At 49.0% G+C, this 20719-nt stretch overlaps 2 protein-coding genes across 22 annotated transcripts; both read right to left on the bottom strand.

The window, feature by feature from the left end:
* Positions 1-49: 49 nt before the first annotated feature.
* IL17RE (interleukin 17 receptor E) lies at positions 50-12605 on the bottom strand. Of its 21 annotated transcripts, none has more exons than XR_009350792.1 (19): positions 12503-12603; positions 11590-11647; positions 11345-11445; positions 11221-11236; positions 10500-10615; positions 9773-9870; positions 9352-9535; positions 9123-9262; positions 8173-8241; positions 7215-7281; positions 6073-6248; positions 5934-5981; positions 5486-5851; positions 3224-3292; positions 2706-2757; positions 2520-2621; positions 2373-2432; positions 1054-1992; positions 50-493 (listed from the first exon to the last, which is right to left on the bottom strand). XR_009350792.1 is itself a non-coding variant. In XM_059161676.1 (19 exons), the coding sequence occupies exons 1-19, from the start codon at positions 12585-12587 to the stop codon at positions 1397-1399; spliced, it is 2232 nt and encodes a 743-aa protein (XP_059017659.1). In that variant the 5' UTR covers positions 12588-12602; the 3' UTR covers positions 840-1396. The 21 variants fall into 21 exon arrangements, 19 of the variants coding, with proteins under 19 accessions (XP_059017659.1, XP_059017650.1, XP_059017653.1 ...); XM_059161676.1 differs by lacking the exon at positions 50-493 and having other exon boundaries at positions 840-1992; positions 5486-5634; positions 5806-5851; positions 12503-12602; XM_059161667.1 differs by lacking the exon at positions 50-493 and having other exon boundaries at positions 840-1992.
* Positions 12606-17427: 4822 nt separating this feature from the next.
* Positions 17428-20341, bottom strand: JAGN1 (jagunal homolog 1). The gene is made up of 2 exons (XM_059161664.1): positions 20111-20341; positions 17428-18374 (listed from the first exon to the last, which is right to left on the bottom strand). Exons 1-2 carry the CDS (start codon positions 20197-20199, stop codon positions 17912-17914), a joined length of 552 nt encoding a protein of 183 aa, XP_059017647.1. The 5' UTR covers positions 20200-20341; the 3' UTR covers positions 17428-17911.
* Positions 20342-20719: the final 378 nt, after the last annotated feature.

Raw genomic sequence — 20719 nt, 5'->3', positions numbered from 1 at the left:
TCCTTCTCTGCTGACACCTGGCTGGGAGGGGCCCCTGAAGAGGGTGGTGGCATCACCGCTGAGTAAGGGAGCGTTACTCACCCTGGGAGTCCCTAAGAAAGAGGGCCTGGGCAATACACGGGCATCTCCACTTCCCATGTGAATCTGGGATTTTGCTGCCCCTTACGTCCCCTCATACAGGGCACCCCTTGTCCCTTCACACATCTGCCTTGAGACTCAGTGACCCTTTGTGGGGCAGGAGCTCTAAAGGGAGGGACAAAGGGCATCAGAAAGTGGGCTTTTCACCCCTTCCTGGCCTCTGCTCAAGGGTGGGAAGGAACTCAGGACTCAGAGGCAGGAAGACAGGGGCCCCATTTGTGCTGTTGCCATGTTGCATGATAGATGGAGCTTTCTGAACCTGTTCACAGTAAGGATTAAGATTTCCAGGTCCTGGGGCACTTGGGTGGCTCAGTCATTAAGCATCTGGCTTCAGCTCAGGTCGTGATCCAGGGTCCTGGAATCAGGCCCCACATCAGGCTCCCTGCTCAGTGGGAAGCCTGCTTCTCCCTCTCCCACTTCCCCTGCTTGCGTTCCCTCTCTCACTGTGTGTGTGCGTGTGTGTCTCTCTCTGTCAAACAAATAAAATTAATAAAATTAAAACAAACAAAAAAAGATTTCCAGGTCCTCTTTTGGCTTTCAGAGGCTTTGCTTGTGAGAATGTGAAGGATATGGTTGTGGGTATGGACATGGAAGATCTGGGCCCACAAATGATGCATAACAACCCCCAGGCAGGGCTGTGTTGACCCCTCCTCCAACTCAGTATCCTGGGCACCCTAGAGAAGCACACCATGTCTCTTAGCTTATCCATTATGTTTGCCTTTATTAATCTTCTTTTGATCTTGGTTTCTACTGTCCCATCTTTGCCCTGGACACCCAAGGCCAAAACCTCTTTCCCTGGGTCAGGCGCCCTCCCTTCCTCCCTCCATCCTCTGGACAGGGCTCCCTTCTGGGAAAGCAGTATCCCTGCCTCAGAAAGGGTTTTTCTCCACTCCCCCCACCCCGCAAAAGAGTTACCCCTTGCTCAGAATTGGCATGGCTCCTGCCTCCTCTACCTCTGTCCCACACCTCTCCAGCCTGGACTGGAGCATGTGCAGACTGCTCTTTCTGCAATTTTGAAGAAAAGAAGTGTGAGGAGTTCCCCACCCCCAACAGAACTGGGGTACTGGAGCCCTCATTAAACAGCGACTCTCCCTGCTGGTTCCTAAAGGGTAAACACGAGGAAGAAGCCAGACGCTTAAGGAAGGGGCTGGGACAGAGAGGGAGGTGTCCTACTCCCAGGCCAGCAAACAAAGCAGTAAGAATTTTTGGCCAGTAGTCCTGAGGAAGCACCCCAAGGGTTCTAGGGTTGAAGGCTCATTCAGGGGTTCCAGCCAGTACCCCTATGCCTGTCTCTGCTCAGCCTCGGTGGGCAAAATTTGGCGGCCTCGAGTTCCAGCCGGTGGCACAGCTCCAGGCGACCCCGCAGGCACCGCCGATTCCCGAGGAGGCCTCCGCTGGCGGCTTCGGTGGAAGTCTGCGCGTCTAGAGCCCGCAGTAGGCGTGGCAGGTCGCGCAGGAGGCGGTAGCGTGGCAGGTCGCGCAGGGGTGGGGGAATGTCACCCTTGGCACAGAGGCGACTGAAGTAAGCAAGCAGCAGCAGCGGGCGCGGGGCGGCGCGGAGCAGGGCGCGCAGGGGTGCGGAGTGGGGATCCCGGCCTTGGGCTGGACTGGGGCCGGCACTGCTCCACAGAAGCAGCACGGTGCCCCGCTCCTGCGCGACGCGCGCCCGTGCAGCCCACAGCCACGGCAGCGGGCCCACGCGCGCCACGCGCGTCCCCTCCCACAGGTCCACGATCACGTCGCGCCCGCCGCCCAGCGATGCACGCAGCAGTTCAGCCAGCGCTCCCACCAGGCGCCGCTGCGCCTCCGAGTCGGCCACGTGCAGGAGCAACACCGGCCGCGCTCGGCCAGGGCCTGCGGAGGGGGCGGGAGGGAGTAGCAGGTGAAAGGGTGGGCCACTAACGGAGAGCCCAGCAACTTCCCCTCCCCTATTACACCCTGACTCTCCTTTTCCCTGCCTTGGGGCTAACTCATCGAGTGCCCCACCTGGTTCCTTATCTGCACTGGGGGTAAGTACTTAAGGCAACTTTAGCCTATAGGGTGTCATTGGGCTAATTAGATAAAAACACCCGGGAAGGGGTCAGGTCTAGGGCGCCAGGTTTGGCAGGTGCAGCGCAGGCTGGATTTCCGCCCCACCGGTCTCTTCCCAGAGACCACTAACAGTGAACCATCTGCACAGAGGGACCTTTGCTCTGCCTTAACCATTCCTGACCACTAGGGGGCCTGAGGCTCACCACTTTGGGTAGCAGAGAACTCCGCGCACCAAGAGGGCCATGGCTCTTCTGGAAGGGAGCCTAGGCAAGCGAAGGGTGGGGGGCAACTAGCTTAGGCTCTGTGCAGATGGTAATCTGAATCCTCAGGTTACCCCAGAGTGAGCTTACCTGACAGTGGACGCCGGCGGCGGATGAAGACCAGAACAATGCCCAATAGGGTGGTGAGCGCCAGCAGTGCCAGTATCAAGAGCCCCAGGTGTCTATGAGAGACTGAGTAAAGCAGAGTGAGGCCAAGCCAGGCTCCTCAGTGCCCAACCTTCTCCCAACCCCACCCCTTCTCTCCCAAGAACTCACCATCTGGACACAAGAGGTGCTTCCAGGAAAACTGAACATCTGACCTCCACACCTGAGGGCAGAGAGCACCCCACCCCTGTGAGCCAGGGTAGCCCCTTCTCCCAGGGGAAGCTGAATAGGGCAAGAGAAGGGTATAGGGAATTTCTGCAGCACAGGGTTTGTGTTTGCTCCAACTGTGGTTGGGCAGGCAATAGGTCAAGAGTGGCAACCCAAAAAATAAACTTGAAGCTGGCCAGAGCATCCAGGAGGACCAGGAGGGCAGAGGCCCTGAATGAAATAATCAGGTGCCATGGAGCTCAAGCCCACTGTCACCATGCCTGAATGATTCTTCCCAGGAGAAGGCAGAAATCAGCTTTTTAAAATATGACTTCTCCAGTATTTAAATGGTAGCAACTCATTCCAATTTCAAATACCAGGCTGCCCAAACCAAACATTTTTGCAGACTGCATTTGCCCCATGAGCTCCCTGTAGAGTAGATGCTAGGGGAGTATGTACAGAGTGAGGGCAGGACTCCTTACCAGGACACAGCTCCCTGGCTTCAGGAAGGGAATGATGAGCTCTAGTGTCACTGGGTTTGAGCCCTGAATCTGTGGGAACAAAGAGCAGAATGTCTCCATAGTGTCAAATCTGGCTCTGTCCAGTCTGAGTCTTTGCCCACACTCTTCTTCCTTTCTACCCCCCACCCCCACCCCACAGATATCCTACCCAGGATTAAGGCCACTACTGACAAAAAAAAAGTCTCCTGGGATGCCTGGGTGGCTTATTTGGTTAAGCGTCTGCCTTTCCCTCAGGTCATGATCCCAAAGTCCTAGGATCGAGTCCCGCATCAGGCTCCTTGCTCAGAGGGGAGTCTGTTTCTCTCTCTGTCCGCTGCTCCCCCTGCTTGTGCTCTCTTTCTCTCTCTCTCTGACAAATTTTAGAAATCTTAAAAAAAAAAAAAAAAAAAAAAAAAAGAAGTCTTCCTCCTGCTTCATTCTCAAGCATCCCACTGATTATTCCCAGAGCGGAACTGTTGCACAGATACACATTAATCAGGCAATCAGGCACTCATCAACAAACGTGCTCTGGGTGTCTACTTTGTGTCAAGCTCTGAGGAAAGAAGACACAGATGTTGTCTCTGTCCTCCAGAAGCTCATAAACCAAGGAACCTAACTATATAACCTGCCTCTCTTCTCTGTCTCACACATCCGAAGGGATGGCTTGTCCACTGGAAAGAACCCAAGTTGTGAAGTGACCACAGCTAAAACCAGGCTTAACTAGTGCCTTTGTGGTTCCTAGCTGTATGATCTTTGCATAGGGATAGGTTACCTCCCTTCCTGACTCTCAGTTTCTTCATTTGTACACGAGGACTAATAATCTTTCTTTTACTGGGTTATTGAGAGCATCCCATGGAAATATGCATGTTAACACCCCCTACAGTACATGGTGCCAGGTGAATTCCTTCAGTAGTAGTAGTTATTATTACACTGTGGACTCCTTAGGAGAAGACACTGTGTTATATACTTTTCTTGTATCTCCCAGGGCCCAGTACAGGGTAGGCACAGAGTAGGGATTCAAGAAATGCATGCTAAATTGGACAGAATTGATTGCCATCTGTATATAGGCAGAATACAGCTCCACCCTATGTTCTGGGTGTTGGTTAGGGAATTGACCAGCATCTCCATCCTTCTGGAACTCCCTCTATCTCCAACGCCCATACCACCCCTGTCCCAGACCCCATTCTTCAGCCAGCTGTCAGCACCCGCTGACACAGTGATGCTCAAATCATGGCTGAACTCAATGAAGGTGGTGTTTCCCCAGCTCACAGAAACAAATGAGTCCATGGATTTAGCTATCAATTTTAGGTTATCCCATGGGACTTGGTCTTAAATCTTAAGCATGGCTTGGTATTAAATTTTAAACATTTTCTTTTAAAGTGTAATGTTCCTCCAGGAAGCTCCCAGCTATCTTTTTTTTTTTTTCTTTTAAGATTTTATTAATTATTTGACAGAGAGAGAGGGAACACAAGCAGAGGGGTGGGAGAGGGAGAAGCAGGATTCCCGCTGAGCAGGGAGCCTGATGTGGGGCTCGATCCCAGGACCCTGGTAATATGACCTGAGCCGAAGGCAGACACCCAACGACTGAGCCACCCAGGTGCCCCAAATTTTAAACATTTGTTACCACCTCTATGCTTGCGAGCCCTCATAGAATGCAAGACAAATAAGCAAGCTACAAGTGAGTGTTTAAGAATTGGAAGGAGCTACTCATGCTTAGTCAGATTGGTGCTATGGTTTGATGGACATATATGATTGTGGTTTTTATATCAGATACACAGAAGAGAGTCTTCTTGTCAGACTGTTCCTAGTTCACATAATAAAGTTAAATCTGTCAGTAGTTCACAGTATTCTGTGAAGAGTTCCTCAGCTTCTAGGGGCTCTGCCTCCTAAGATAGGGAACGTCTGCCAAGTGCCTTGTGGAGACAAACAGGGGTAGAGAACAGCTGGGTCCGAGAGAGGGCCTTGGTATAAAATGTGGCAGCAGACCGAGTGGTCAGAGGACAGCTGGATGTGGGAACGCTGGTCTCTTGCCACTTTATCTGGGGTAAGCTCAGAAACTAAAAGGATTAGAAACTGCTCCATGAACCCTCCACTGACTGAAGAACCAGCTGAACAAAGACTGGTCAAGTAAATAAATAGCCAGATGATGTAAGTTAGAGATTTGTCTGCCTCCACTTGCTGTGCTCTGAGCAACAAGACGGTGGAGGTGGGGGGGAGAGGGTTGGAGCCCTGGCTGGGCCATACCTGGCTGATGCTGTACACAGGGGGCACCAAGCTGTCCTGCCCCAAGCTTGGGTGGCTCCAGGCAGCACTGAAGGTGGCGTGTATCCTGGAGGAGATGTGAAGGACCAGCTGCTGGCCCTGGGTATCCATGCTCACATTCCAGGATGGGGCTACCAGGGTGGGAAAGGGTATCATGGGAGACATTCTGTTTGCAGGAGGCGATAGGATTTGGGTTGTGGTTGTCAGAGAAGTCAGAACAGGGCTTGAGCCTGGTTTGGTCCCAGTTGGGTAAGGGTTCAGTGGTGGAAGGGCGTCCCAGCCAGGGTCACTTATCAGCTCACCCGTCTGGTGGGGGCATTCAACATGGCTGCTATTTCCAAATGAGAACTGAGAAATCCAAGAATGGTAAGTCAGCAAGCTCCAGGGACCATCCATACCCCTCCCCATCCACTGTCCCCCACGCTTGTACCTTGAAGCAAAGCTGGGGATGCAGGTCTATTCCCTCCAAGACATACCACTGTGGTAGGAGAAGAGAGTTAGTCAGGGAGCAGGGCTCTGGGCCCCAGCCCTGCCTGCTCAAGTCCAGGGGCGGGGGGTGGCGGGCTCACCCCCTCTGACTCTCGAGCCGTGGCATTGGGGAGGTCTTCACAGAGGGTATTCCAGCCCCACTTCTGGCAGAGGGAGGCCTCCAGCTTCAGTGGGCAGCGGAGGGTCAGGGCCATGATCATCTGACTGTGCTGGCTGTAGTCGGTAAAGTGCACTGACTTCCAGAAGTCTGAGCCATCTGGGCATGCGGCAGGCAGGGGCAGAGAATGAGGCCCGCTGAGGCCTGGGCCCTGCTTTGGCCTCAGCCTCGCTTTGTATCCCCATCCCTGGGGGCACCGGGGGATGACTTTATGAAGATACCCAGCACATTTGCTGGCGTGTCTAGGTGATCCTATAAATAAGCATGCCTTCTCCAGACCTTTTATGACCATTTCCACTTCGCTGTCTCATCTCCTGCCTGTGCCTCCATTCTGACCAGTTCTCTGCTGCTCCCCAAACTAAAAATCTGCAGATCTTTGCTTAGGTTCCTCTCAGAACCAGGGATGTTCCCCTCGCTACTCTCCTTTTGAAATACTGTCCCTTTTCTCAGCCCAGCTCAGGTGTCCCCTCCTGTAAGAGACCCTATGATCTGACAGACTTCATGGGCTTCTCCCTTTCCTGAGTTTATGGCCTATAGCCTAGCCCACCGTTCTAAAGGTGCCCTGGACTTTGGGCTGCTTTGCACTATCCATTTGCTGTGTTTCAGGGTCCTGTCTCTTTGATTTGGGGATGACAACATGCATACAGCATTTCAGACATCACCAGCCACTTTCACATATAATATTGAATGTAAGTCTCATCCACAGTTGGAAAGGAAGGCTGGGCAAGTATCACTACTTTGCTGATGAAGAAATTAAGGTTCAGAGAATAAAAAGTGAGATGGGACCTCAGGACTTCAGGCCCATCCTCTTAGGACACTACCTCTTGGGTCTCCCGCTTCTGAACCTCTCACAGTGCCTAGCACCATGTTTAATACTCTGATTTGTTGGGAGGTGAATGGTAGATACACTAACCCTTTCCCGCTACCAACTCCAGGGAAAGTGCCTGCATGCCTTCTGGGGTCTTCCTCCACAACATAGGTGTGAATTGTGTGTGTGTGTATGTGTGTGGTGTGTGTGTGTGTGTAAGACACTGAGGGCTATGAATGCACATATGCAGCACTCACAGGCTTCAGGCCAGTTCTGGAAGGGACATTTTTTGCGCCTCACGGTGTCCTCTTGCAGGTAGGATACCTGGGGGGAAAATCGAACAGTCAGGAAGGGTCATAGGAACGGCTTCTCCTCTATCACTCAGACATGGAACTCCTGGCTTGACCTTGCCCTGATGCCAGCTGCCCGAGCTGGGGCGGGGCATGGAGGAGAGGAATCAGTGAAGGGTATGGGCAAGGGTCGGTGGGGTATGACCAGAGTCTAGGAGCAAGGTCACACCCGGGGAAGCTGAGTCCTCTTCTCCCTGGAGAGGAGAACCTATGTTCCCCCCAGAAAAAGGGGAAGTTCACATTCCTCCACTTTTAACTTTCCTGACTTCCCAAAGAATGCCCTGCACAGACCCCTCCCTCTGGACCACCCAAATAGGGATTGTCCACCCCAGCAGCTGCTCCCTGCCCCACGTGTCCTTCTGTACCTCCCCTTTTGCCTCCTCCTGGTCGACAAGGTCCCCTGCATTTTCTGTCTAGTCCAAAGAAGTCTTAATGCTAGGCACCTCGGCTTTGTAAGGAGCAGAGAACTGCCAGGGCAGGTTCATGATGACAAGACTTTTGAAGCCATATGGAACCTGCCAGTGGCCCCACATGCCCTCGTCATGATTGCTCAGAACACACAGTAAAGGTAACTGTGTGTTCCGTTACTGTGCGCTAAGGCCAGTCTGAACCTAGAAAAGCTGGGTTTAGTTGGACTGAGGTGGGAATCACCCCTCCGCCCCCCAAAATACCTCCTGTTCGGCAGGACGCTTCCGTCTCTGGCCCAGCACGTGGCTCACAGTCAAGCTGGCAACCATCTTCCCAAGCATCTCGTCAACACTCAGTCTTTTTAAGACCTGGCTCACTAAAGATACACTTGACCAACTGTGCCTCTGGGAGGCCTATAAGTGGAGCCGGGGACAACCCAGACCTTTCCTCTGCTCACCTCTATGCACAGACAGGGCAGAAAGAATTCATAAGGCAGGTCTACAGTGTGGCCTCCAGACACAATTTTCTGTTGACAAAGCAGCAAAAGGAGAGAAAAAATGCCTGAGAAAGAGTTTAGGCACCCTGGACAAGGGCAGTAAAAAGTGGAAACCTTGGCCAACACACCCTGTTTTTCCTCTTATCTGAGACTTACTTCTTCCACTGCGAAATTTCCTTTTGGGGTGGTGGGTTGTCCCTGCTCTATAGTCTATTTGATCTAGGTGTCTCAATATATGAGGTGGGAACAGGGAGGAAATAAGGAGAGGATTAAACATTTTTGGAGCCTCTGCTGTATGCCAGGGAGGGTGCTAGGTGCTAGAAGCATTAACTCAATGAACTGAACACTAGCATCACAGTGATCTTCATTTGAGAAATGAAGAGAGCTGAGGCCCTCAGAGGTACAGCTTCAGTCCCATAAATGGTACCAACCGCACATCAGGGCATCGACAGCAACTGGAGGTTGAAGGAGGATATGAGGCCCGGCCTGAGGAAATGGGGAACATCTCATTCTCTGAGGGGCAGCAGCAAAAGGAGGGAGATGGAAGGGTACCAAGAAAGATGTAACCACTTCTTGGAGGGAACTGAAAAGCCTTCTTAATGCAACCTGAATCTCGCTGAGAGTCTTCTTGCTGGGGGTATATGCTGTATTCATTTCTCTGCTGGGCATTCATGGTTGCTCCAAGTCTCTATTTGTCCTTTGCCTTCCTCTCCGCCCAGCTGACAGGGACCCCTGCACTTTCTGTCTAATCCAAAGAAGGCTTAAATGCTTGGTACTTCAGACTTGTAGGGAGGTCCTAGACAATGACTATCCCTCTCCGGGCCTCAGTCTCCCCATGTATACAATGGGGCGATCTTTTTTGCTCCAGAACTATGTGATCTGGCTTTTTGAAGGGAGACAATATTCCATACCTGCGTGTCGAAGGGACTGCTCAGCTCCTCACATTCTAGTACCCACTGGTGACAAAGACGCACGCTGACCTCAGGTCCTGGAGGAATGGTCACTTGAATAGTCCGTGCCTCAGGCAGCAAATCAAAGGAGAACTCAGGCCCTGGGGAGAAGGGGGACCCCTTGTCTCTTGGCTTGGGCACATGCACCAATACTTGGCTGCACCCATCTCTGGTCACACCCCACGCTTACCTTCATGCCTTTGTGAGCTGGGTCTGGGGAGAACTTCCAATGCCTTCGGATCTGAAGGTTGGGCTCTTTTAGTGCGCAACCCCTTGTGAGAGATGTCTGGGGAGGGGACAGCGATGTGATGACCCTTCCCAGACAGGCAACAGCCACTCAGCAGCTTCCTCTGTAGGCAGAGAACATGGTTGGCCTTGGGCCAGGAATCAGGCTTTTGTTGCTGCTTCTGGAACCTGGGGCCCCACAGGCAAGTCATTCAATCTTTAAGCCTTGGTTTCCCTAAGTGTGTAATGGACAAAACAGTCCACTTCATCACCAGGCTTTCTATCTTTCGTTCACCACGTGACTAGAGTACAAAGGAGAGGAACAAAGGCTAGGAACAAAAGCGCTGTGGGGAGTAGGGCAGAGCTGGAAAAGGCAGGGGGAGTACCTGAGCAGATGCTGGCATCTTGTGTCTCCTACAGAACTGGAACTTACATGACTTTTTGTATTTCTGCACCAGGAGGTGGAACCAGCCCCCCTGGAGGCCTGTGCAGGAAAGGACATATTTACTATCCAACCCTTCACTGCCCCTCTGCTGCCTGGAAATGTGGCCTGATTTTAGATAGTAAGTCATTTCAAATCATGGAGGGTAATTGTATCAAGCTTTTTTAGTCCTGAAAGTTATGAAATAGTCAAAAAGGATTAATTTCTTAAGTAGATAAAAAGTCATACATACATATATATGTATATATATATATATATATATATATGCAAAAATATCCATTGTAGCATTATTTAAAACAGTGAAAAATTAGAAACTGAATTCTTAAGTAGTGTTTGGGCATTTAGTAAGTGCTGGGCACTGAACTAGCCAATGAAAATACAGAGAATAAGAAAGATCTTACTTTGCAAATAGAAGGTAGTACTAGTAAACTCGCAGAACTAGAACAATTTAATCTCAAGCATTGGTACCCGTGGAAAGGAGAAACACCTTCACAAAATGATACAACTGAGCCTTAAGCATCAGCTGTGGCATGCTATTTTAGGATGACCTATCTCTATGGAGGTTGACAATAGGAGAGACATGATTAGTCCCACCTTCCTCAGCCTGGGCACCCCCAAACACCCTAATTCACATCTCCACTGAGAACAGCCCAAAGGGCTCTCTCTCATACCTGGAGGATCGGACACCAGATGCAGGCACAAATCGCGGCAGAGCCAGAGCTGAGCACACTCAGGCCTTGGGGACACAGCAAGGGCCAGCTGGGTATGGCCAGGAATATGGGCAGAACTTCCTGGTAAAGATAAAAAGTTAATCACACGGTAGGGTCCCGAGCAGCCCCTCCTGCCTCAGACAAGGTGGACTGGAGGCTGAGATGTGCAGCTTTGGGCAATTTATGGACTTCTCTCTAAGCCTCAGCTTCCTCGTTCATAAAGTAGGACTGTTGTCAAGATCAGGTGAGATAACGTGTGGGAAAATGATCCATAAACCAGATACTATTAGATATGAAAGATCGTTGTTTTGGCACTGACAGGAGGGAGGGAATAGTTAAGGTGAGTGCCTAGAGGTTATCCTGCGTCTCTCCTTTAATCCTCCCACAGCTCAGGGGCAGCGGCTTTCATCCTACAATCATTTCTACCACCCTTCTCTAGCCCTTAGAAACTGCCCCTCAGAAACAGGGAGTCAGAGGGGCTAAAGGCACTGCCTGTGGCCACATGTGAAGTATGTGGTGGAATTGCAATGCAAATCCAGGCTTGCCTTGATTCTAAATCCTGTGTTTTCTCCTTGATACACTAACTTCCCAAGTTGGGAGACAAAAATTTGAATGGAAAGCTCCCTAGGGATCTGGAACAAAAGGGACACAGAAGAGAAGCAGGGCAGGGAATGAGACTCACCAGTGGGAGTGTCTTCCTGAAGACAAGTGCCCAGCAGGGGCAAGAAAGAAGAGAAGAATTATTAGTAGGGATTCCTATGGTGGGCCAGGGGAGCATTCTCCCTGGGGTCTTTGACTCAAATCACCTAATTCCAAGGCCCATATCCCAATAGCCCATCCATTCTGGCTCTTGTCTTCCCAGCTCAATCCTGCCCAGGTCCTCAGCACTCCAGAACCTTGGCTACCCCTGCAAGACATATAGAGGACACACTGGGGCTGCAAGCAAGGCCTAGGGACTTGGGAGACATGAGAGGACAGGCAGAAAAGTGGGGAACTTTACCAGCCTGTGGCAGGGAGAAGTCCCTACTGGGCAGCCGCAGCATTACCTTACCATGTGGGAGGCCAGCAGACAGTGCGTGCTCCAGCGGGGCAGGTAGGGGCAGCCAATCCTGGCGGAGGCAGAGAGCCCAATGAACAGCAGGAGGAGAAGCAGGAGTGGAGCTGCCAATCTGGGGCTCCCCATGGGCTTCCGTGGGGTCAGAGCACCCAGACCATGGCTGCACAGTCTGAAGGTGGGCAGCAGGCCCTTGCTGTGCAGCCCCAGGGAGTGCAGGGAGCCAGAGTCTTCGCCCCTGCCAGCCCCTGCCCCGCCCTGCCCCAAAGCTCCTCCTCGATCCTAGATCCTAACCAGCCAGCCAGACCACATTCCTTCTCCTAGCGGAGGGACAGAAGGACAGTTGCTGCAACCCCCCTGCCACCCCCTCGCCCCCAGAAAACCCTACTGCTCCCCTGGAGGGCAAGGGGCTCCTGCTCTGGCAGAGAAATAACAGGAAAGAGGCCAGCGCAGGGTTAAGGGGATGGAGGGCTGTCCCCACTTCTTAACCCCTCCTACTCCTGCAACACCCTGCAGATTTGACTCACCCACTAATGCTCTTGGACTTGGAGCTGACTTGGAGATGTGCTTTATCCCCTCACTTAGAGAATTAACAACTATTAAGCACTATTCTGCAATAGGGTCTGGAGACAGAGGTGACTGAGGCACCATTTAGAGTTGAACAGAACAACAGTCACTGTAGGATGCACGTGAACCTCACATGCCCCCATATACATACTACTCCCCACCTAGCTGACCCTCAACACTATATAGCCCAGCTTTCTCTCCCCAGCCAGCTCTTCTCGACAAAGGGCTCCATGCCAAAGGGGTCTCCAGTTTCAAGGATCCTCTAATCAGTACAGTCTGCTCAGGAAGCCCCAGAGCGCATAGCTGAGCCCTGGAGCCGAAGGAGCAGGCCCCACGCACTGACCTGGTTTCCTGTGGTTTCCGATGCTGACGAGGCTCCAGGCTTTGTGGGGACCCTGCCCATCATCCCACAGCTTCCTCCTGCTCATGGAGCATTTGAGCTGCTTCAGTCCTTAACTTGGTGACACACATAGAAAGCAAGTTTGGGGCACACCGAAGGGATCAAGTCATCTTGATATTGTTATTGTCCCTCTGCACCTTTCAGCAGCCTGATCCTAGCCTCCTTGCAGCCAATTCTAGGTCCACTGTCTGAAGACCCATCCGACCCATAATCCTAAAAATACGCTCAAGCTTTTGAGTTTTGCCTATACTTTACGTTCTCCAATGCCTAGCCATTGATTTTAAGAAATAGGTGGTTTTGTAATTGAATAACTAAATAATGATACATTTCATTTAAGCAGCAGTTTACCTGCTTCACATTTTACAAGCACTTCCGTATTTGATCTACCTAATCATCTCATGAGACAGGTAAGTGCGAATTATTTTCATTTCGTAAAGAGAGAAATAGGGAAAGAGAAAGAAGAGTGATTCCATCAAAGGGCTCTAGACCAGGGAGCTCCAATTTGCCACTTCTCATAATTCATTCCTCTTTCTACCAGCCTATGGTTTCTCTTCCCACTGCCTCATCTCCTTCTACTCTTGGAGACCCAAAAGGGTTTGCCTGGCACAGTCTTGGGTTTTGGCCTAGGAACCCATCACTGCAAAAACAGATCAGTAAGATACGAAGGAAGCCAAGGGTGGGGTGGCCATATTAAAGATAGGTTAGGGAGTTCTTCCCCCCAATTTTTACCTAGCTTACAGTGGTTTAGATCTATATAAATAATGCATTTTCCAATGCTGAGGGCATGAAGTGAGAAGCTTGGTTCCATTCTAAAATACTTCTATTTTTTCTTTTCTTTTTTTTAAAGATTTCATCCTTCTATTTGAGAGAGAGAGGGAGAGGGAAAGAGGGGAGAGAGCACAAGCAGGGGTGAAGGGGCAGAGGGAGAGGGACCAGGCTCCACACTGAGCAGGGAGCCAGCATGGGGCTCAATCCCAGGACCCTGGGATCATGACCCAAGCCAAAGGCAGATGCTTAACCAACTGCGCCACCCAGGCATCCCTAGAATACTTCTATTTCTTGACCTCTTATATTTTCTGATCTATCATAGTGAAAATATTTCCTTAATTGCTCCCTGACCCTGAGGCTAAGATATGGTAGGAGAAGAAGAAAAGAAGTAAAAGGACCCACATTCACACATACAAAAGAAAAAAAAATAGAAAGGGAAGAAAATGACAGCATAGAAAAAGAAAAAGAATTAAGGTGGGGAAGAAAGGGGGAAAGAACAGAGAAAAGAAGGTTGTGTTTTATTTATTGTCTTGCTGGTTTGCCTATTGATTGTGGAGCCTAAAAAAAGATTTAGGGTAGGGAGCACTGCAGGCAAACTCAAGCACATCTAGTGAAGAGTAGGGAATCAGTTCAAGATTTGCTAAACTCTTACTATCAGACTCGAGGCCATATGATTTGCCTACATTATCTCATTTTATTAGTACTACAACCCTTGAAGTCTTTTTAAACCATTTTATAGACTTGAACACACTAGGAAGATTAAGTAACTTGTCCAAGCACAAAAATGGAGATCTGGGTCTCACCACCATGTCTTTCTGCCAGAATATACTGCTTGGGAAGATCTGTGAGAAGTTAAGGTGTTTATGGGCTCTGGGATCCACAGAATTACTAGATTTAGCAGTGCAATGTAGTTGGTAGGGTTAACAGTATGAAGGAAGAATTTGGAATAGTTGGAAAGAACAAAGGGAAAGTAGGTCTTATGACAGTGAGTTAGTGGTTCAGACTTCCAGACTAGTAGGGATTGTTTGGCAAGAGTCAACAGGGGAGGAGTAACTGTGGCTGGAATTCAAGGTAGCCAACTGGAGTAAAAGCCAACTGCAGCACAGAGGCCCTGTCTTCTTAGAAGACAGCTGAAGCCTGTCTTACCTGTGGTTTGTGTCTAAATGAGCTAACCCAGACTTCATGCTCTAATAACCTTTACTTGGGGACTAACCCAGGAGCCAGGAAATTGTGGCAGGCCCCTGCACATGCTCAGATAGAGAGCACACTGTGGGGGCCTTGGACAGCTGTTTTTCTTGAGCCTTCCCCCTTACATGGACTCTGGTCAGACCACGCACCAGCATCTCCAGGCTCTTTCTATAATGGCTGATTCTGAAAGTCTCTTGGGGCCACAGCGCCTACTGTTAGGGCACCTTAGGCAGGAAGGGCCAACGCATTAGACCAGTGTAAACCAAGAATGGATGGGTGTTCCTTCCTTACTTCTGCTCTCCCAGAAGGGATCAACCTCCAGAATTCCAAGGCAAGAGATTATGCTTAAGAGATAGGGACTCCCAGGGGTGCCTGGGTGGCTCAGTGGGTTAAAGCCTCTGCCTTCGGCTCAGGTCATGATCCTAGGGTCCTGGGATTGAGCCCCACATCGGACTCTCTGCTCAGCGGGGAGACTGCTTCCCCCCCTCTCTCTCTGCCTGCCTCTCTACCTACTTGTGACCTCTGTCAAATAAATAAAATCTTAAAAAAAAATCAGAGATCTTGCTCAAGGCAAAAGGCAGAATTCCAACCTAAGTCAGTCTAGGATAAGAAGCTGTATTCATTCCACTATGCCACACTGTCTTTCTCATAGACTAGATGCTCTCTTAAGGGTCCCTCCAATGCCTATAGCCTAGATCTGCAAACATGAGGAAATAGCCATTTCTCCCATTTATATAGTGTTACATAATTCACAAAGCACCTTCGTAATTCTTCGCCTTATTTGATCTTCAAAACAGTCCTGTGAAATAGGCAGGGTTGATTTTAGCCATATGATTAGGTGTGCTGGTACTCGAACCCATCTTCTACCATCCAAATACAGTGCTCTTCCCACTAAATCAAGATTTCATTCAAAGGAGATCTTGTTTGCTACAACCATGAGGCAGGAGAAAAATGATTTGAAAAGCAGAACCCCAATAACCCAAAAAGTAGAAAATGAAAATAAACCAAATGGCTTTCTTTTTCATTGACAGTAATTTCCATAATGGGTCTTTTTTTTTTTAAGATTTTATTTATTTATTTGACAGAGATCACAAGTAGGCAGAGAAGCAGGCAGAGAGAGAGGAGGAAGCAGGCTCCCTGCTAGCTGAGAGCCCGATGCGGGGCTCAATCCCAGGACCCTGGGAACCGAAGGCAGAGGCTTTAACCCATTGAGCCACCCAGGTGCCCCCCATAATGGGTTTTTAAAAGCACTCTAAGTCTGTGAAGTATCATTCCAATTATCAAAGAAAAGTTTAACTTAAAATTTTTTTAATTTGCATCCCAATTCTTTAAAAATTAGCAATCTGTGCCTGGTGCACATAATTCCATTACTCACACATTTCCATCTCCTTTCCTTTGCTCTTCAAATTCTATGCCTGCCTCAGTCTAATTCTTTCCTCTGTGCAATATATATTGTCTTCAGTCTACAGTAGTACAAGTTATTTCATTCAGTAGAGCACACACTATGTTTAAGTACTGAGCAAGGGGTGAGGAAAAGACATATAGACAAATAACTCTGTCCATAAGAGGTAAAATAAAAATGCCACACAGATTCAAAGAAAGAACTTTTTTTTTTTAATATTTTATTTATTTACTTGACAGAGATCATAAGTAGGCAGAGAGAGAGGAAGGGAAGCATGCTCCCTGCTTCAAAGAGAGCCTGATGCAGGGCTCGATCCCAGGACCCCGGGATCATGACCTGAGCAGAAGGCAGAGGCTTTAACCCACTGAGCCACCCAGGCGCCCCCAAAGAAAGAACTCTTATTCTTTGAAGCAACCAGAAGGCTCCTAAATTACCATATAAACTGAATCCTGAACGATAAGTAATAAAGACATATTAAGGTCTAAAAGGGGAATTTTTCAACAGACTGGGAAAATATGAAAGCGATATGGGGATTCATGAGGTTCTACTGATGAGTCTGAGAGTATTGGGAGATAATGTAAGACTGGTGTACTGAAGTCACACCTCGAAAACACCTGAGAGAAAGGTATTTTGGCAGTTCAAAAAACAATAGCATATAGTAATTGACTTGTGCTATTTGTATCTCAATTCTATTTGTATCCCACAGATCTAGAACTGTGCTTTTGGTATACTCAATTGCAAACAGGGATACAGGAAGAGGTATGGGTAGGAGGTAGAAGACAAGGAGTTAAGTTTGGGACACAAGGAGCTTGAGAGGATAGTCAGGACACGTGGAGGAAGAGGTTTGGCAGTGTTAAATACGAACAGCATCTAAGAATGACTGAATATATACTTAATGTTTATAGAATAAAAGGACTAAAAAAAAAAATGACTAGAACTCTGGAGAGGGCAGAGGTCTACAAATAGAGATCTGGACAGCATCCAGAGACAATAAAGTCAAGCGGACAAGACCAAAGGGACATGCATCTTTCCTGCAGTACATATTTACTATGTCAGACTTTTAGGTATGAAAACGGCCTTTAGTTCACAGACGTCTTTCCCACTTCCATTTTTAATTCATCTGCTCCACACTATTAGATACTGAGTTTATAAGCTGTTTCACATGTATACCATCTTTTACCCAGACTACAGGCAGGGATACCTTAAAATTATTTGGATACCGTATTATTAGACACATAAAGGACGTGTTAACCCTGAATGATAAACATGAATATCCTACCAAAAGAAGAGGCCATAACCCAAGCAGGATAAGTGAGAATGGGCCATTTTACAGGTGGGGAGATTAAATGTTTGGCCAATGGTAGTTTCTGTCAATCAGATGCAGGGCTCCCACTATGACTTAAGTTTCCCTGCGGCCAGTTCACTTTTCTACTGCTACTTCCAGTTTTCGTGGGAAACTTCTAGCTACCTCCTGTGTCTGTCACAGTTTATCAAATTCCAACACAAGGCAGAGGGTGGACAAGACAGTTTTAACTTTATTGAAGCTCTTTTTAATTAAAATTCTTTGTAGTAGAGACCACAGCCTGCAGGGGGGAGCCTCCCAAATGTTTCCTGCCCCACCACCTACAGTCTGGAGTAGAATTTGATTTATTCCCTATCTCTTTCAGTCTTGATGGCTAAGGGGTAATGGATGCAAGCAGAAAGAATGACCAAGAGGAGGCAAGGATGAGGCTTTGTCTTGAAAAACCCTGAAGGGCCTCAACTTCAACCAGTTGAAGTCGGCTTTATAGTTGTTGATCATCCAGTTCCAGCCAACCAGGAATAAATTAAATATAGTTTTGTCCCCTCAGCTATAGCAACAGCAGGGGCTTTCCAGAACGTGGGCCTAGTTTGCACCAGCTGCCAAAATCACCAACAATTTCAGAACAGCTCCTCTACCTTCTCACTTGGCTCAATGGGAGGCCCAGGCTTCACCCCACAGGAACAGGCAGGCTTCATTTACGCTTCTTCTCCTGTGTGCTGGTGAACCAAGAGTCTAGGAGCTTCTTGCTGTAGTACAACTGCCAGGCATGTACTTGAACCGCCAGCACCAACACCAGATACATGACAGAGACAGCAGAAAAGCCAAAGAGAAAGCGGTAAGCTTTTCCATGGCGGTAGAGTTGCTGTGCAGCGGGGAACATCTCCATGCTGCCATAAATGAGAGGAGCTATGGAAAAGAGCCCCATGCTGATCATGGAGAGCACCAGGTAGCTAATGTTGTTGCGAGGGAAGGAGAGGAGGCCCAAAAGAGAGGGCACAATGCTCAGCAAATAGGGGTATTCCCACTGATAAGGCATGGCCACCTGATCATGTGACAATAGCCTAAGGTGTCCCACACTCATCTTGGCAACCAGCAGCAGCCATATGACCAGATGCACGTAGATCAGCTTCTTGATTTCATACTTGAGGGTCACACTGTGGGGCAGAGCAGAGGAAGAAGTACCTTTCATTCAAATTTTCTGACCAACTATATGCCAAGCAATTATACTGGACACTGGGATACAAACGTGAGTAAGATATAGTCCCTGCCTGGATTCTTGGGGACAAGGAACAAAAATAAAAAATAAAGGGTGTCTGAGTGACTCAGTCAGTTAAACATCTGACTCTTGATTTCAGCTCAGGTCTTGATCTCAGGGTTGTGAGCTTAAGCCCCACGCTGGGTCCATGCTAGGTGTGGTGTCTACTTTAAAAAAGAAAAAGAAAAAATAATTGGGAAAATGAACTGGAAGAACTCTAGTAAATATATGTTGCCAGATATATGAGATCCCAGGAAGGAGTAATCAATTCAGCTTAGGATGGGATGTCTGAGGTTATCTAGAGGACAGTGATATTTGAGATAGGCTCTGAAGGGTGGCTGCAGCAGGGATTCCCATCAGAGGTAATAGCATGCAGTCAAAAAGACATAAGCACTGTGTTCCAGGAAAGCAGATAGTGTGGCAGGAATATTTTGCAGTGGGAAGGGGAAGAGGAGTATATGAAGCTGCAAGGCGTGAGTCAGATTATAGGCAAAAGAGTAACTCAGAGCTGTGTTTAGAGAGTTGACTTTGACTGCACCATTAGAATATAGCCTAGAGAAAGGAGATACTGGCAGCAAGGAAATAAACTCAGGCTGCCCGTATTTCCCCAGCTAAAATAGATGTTACAGCCAAAGCAAGCACATATATTTCTCTTATTATTCTAATTCTCTCAGGTCCTCAATGTATTTTCCTCACCCCTGAGGGCAGTTTCTGCTCTGGACAGTTATCAAAACACTTGCTTGGACTGTCAAATCCTCTTAGTCTGGGGTCTAAGGATAAGAATGAGAAGAAGGTCCAAAGAGCTTGTCTTTCTTCAAAACTCTGGAAACATGTGGAAAACATTCTGGGAGAGTTTGATGGGTTTAGGAAAAGAAAATCTTTTTTTCCAAAAATTTTATTTTAAAAATATTCATTATAGAAAACGTGGAAAGGTAAGGGGGAAAAAGTCAGTCACCTGTAGACTTCATGATCCATGAAGGCAGGGACCAGCTTTTGTCTTTTTTAAAGAAACTTTTTTTTTTTTTTTAAGGTGTAACATGCATACAAAGACCAGGTCTGTTTTGCTTACTATTATATCCTCAGTGCCTAGCACAATGCCCGATGGGTAGAAACTCAATAAATACTTGTCGGACGAATAAACGAAGGTGGAAATAACCCTTACAAGGAAGTGTTCCTAAAAATTCCCCGTAGGCGAGGAAAGGATGGGCTTTATCGTCCACATTCTCCAAAGTGACCCGAAATACAAAGCTACCATGTATTGGGCAGGCTCTTTACACGAATTACTACCTCACTAATTCTTAACCAAAACCTAAATAATGGATTGTTTTTTCCCTTCACAGATGAGGAAAGTGGGTTTTAATTAAAAACTGGGTTTCCGAGGTCATAGCGAGGCCAGCATCGCTCCGGACTCTGGAGCCTAGAAGGCAGGGACTGGACCCTTCCAGGAACAGGGCGGATCACCGGGTGGCGAAGGGGCTTCCCAAAATTGGGGACAGGCCCTGGGCCGTCACGGGAGGAGATGCGTGAGGGCCGGCTGGGGTGGGTAAGCCCCTGAGGACCGGCCGGTGCCGCTTTCCAGGCCCTCCGGGCTCTGGCTGGGGAGAAGGCCTCCGTGCTCCTCGCCTCACTTCATACCTCATCTGGTAGTGCATGGCGACGCGTTCCCGGTGCTGAAAGTCGCTGCCGTCGGTACCGGCCGCTCGCGGGCCTGCCCGAGATGCCATTATCCCTGCCCAGAACCCCAGATCCCCGCACGCCGACCCACCACCGGGACTACCGGGCCAGCTGCCCGCACACCCGGTAGACGCCGCCTCAGCTTGCTACCCTAACAGTCGCGCGGTTCTGAGGACAACTTCCGGCCTCTCTGTCTCCGGAGGACCGACTCTGTGGTTACGCCCTCGCGCACGCGCACGCTCTCGCGGCCCCGCCGCGGCCTCCCTTTCCCGCTTGACTGCCCAAGGAATTAGTCCTCGTGGATGGCATCTTTTTGCCTTCTGCCTGGACCGTATCTCTTAGAGTGTTGAGTACTTTTACCTTCTTAAACTTTAAGAGTTTAAGACACCGCGGTCCCCACTTCACAGATGGGGAAGTGATACTTAAAAAGGGTTCTGTAACTCCCAATAGGACACCTGATTGACACAGTCTCAAAATATCTCCCCATGGATTACTTACTGAATCATTGCAAAGAGAAAATAGTAACTTTACAGTGAAGAAACCTGGGGAACACCCCCTTAACGAAGTAAT

This window comes from Mustela lutreola, chromosome 2, assembly GCF_030435805.1.
Source record: "Mustela lutreola isolate mMusLut2 chromosome 2, mMusLut2.pri, whole genome shotgun sequence".
Lineage (NCBI taxonomy): Eukaryota > Metazoa > Chordata > Mammalia > Carnivora > Mustelidae > Mustela > Mustela lutreola.
The sequence above is the reverse complement of the archived record's forward strand: the minus strand, read 5'-3'. Positions and strand labels throughout refer to the sequence as shown.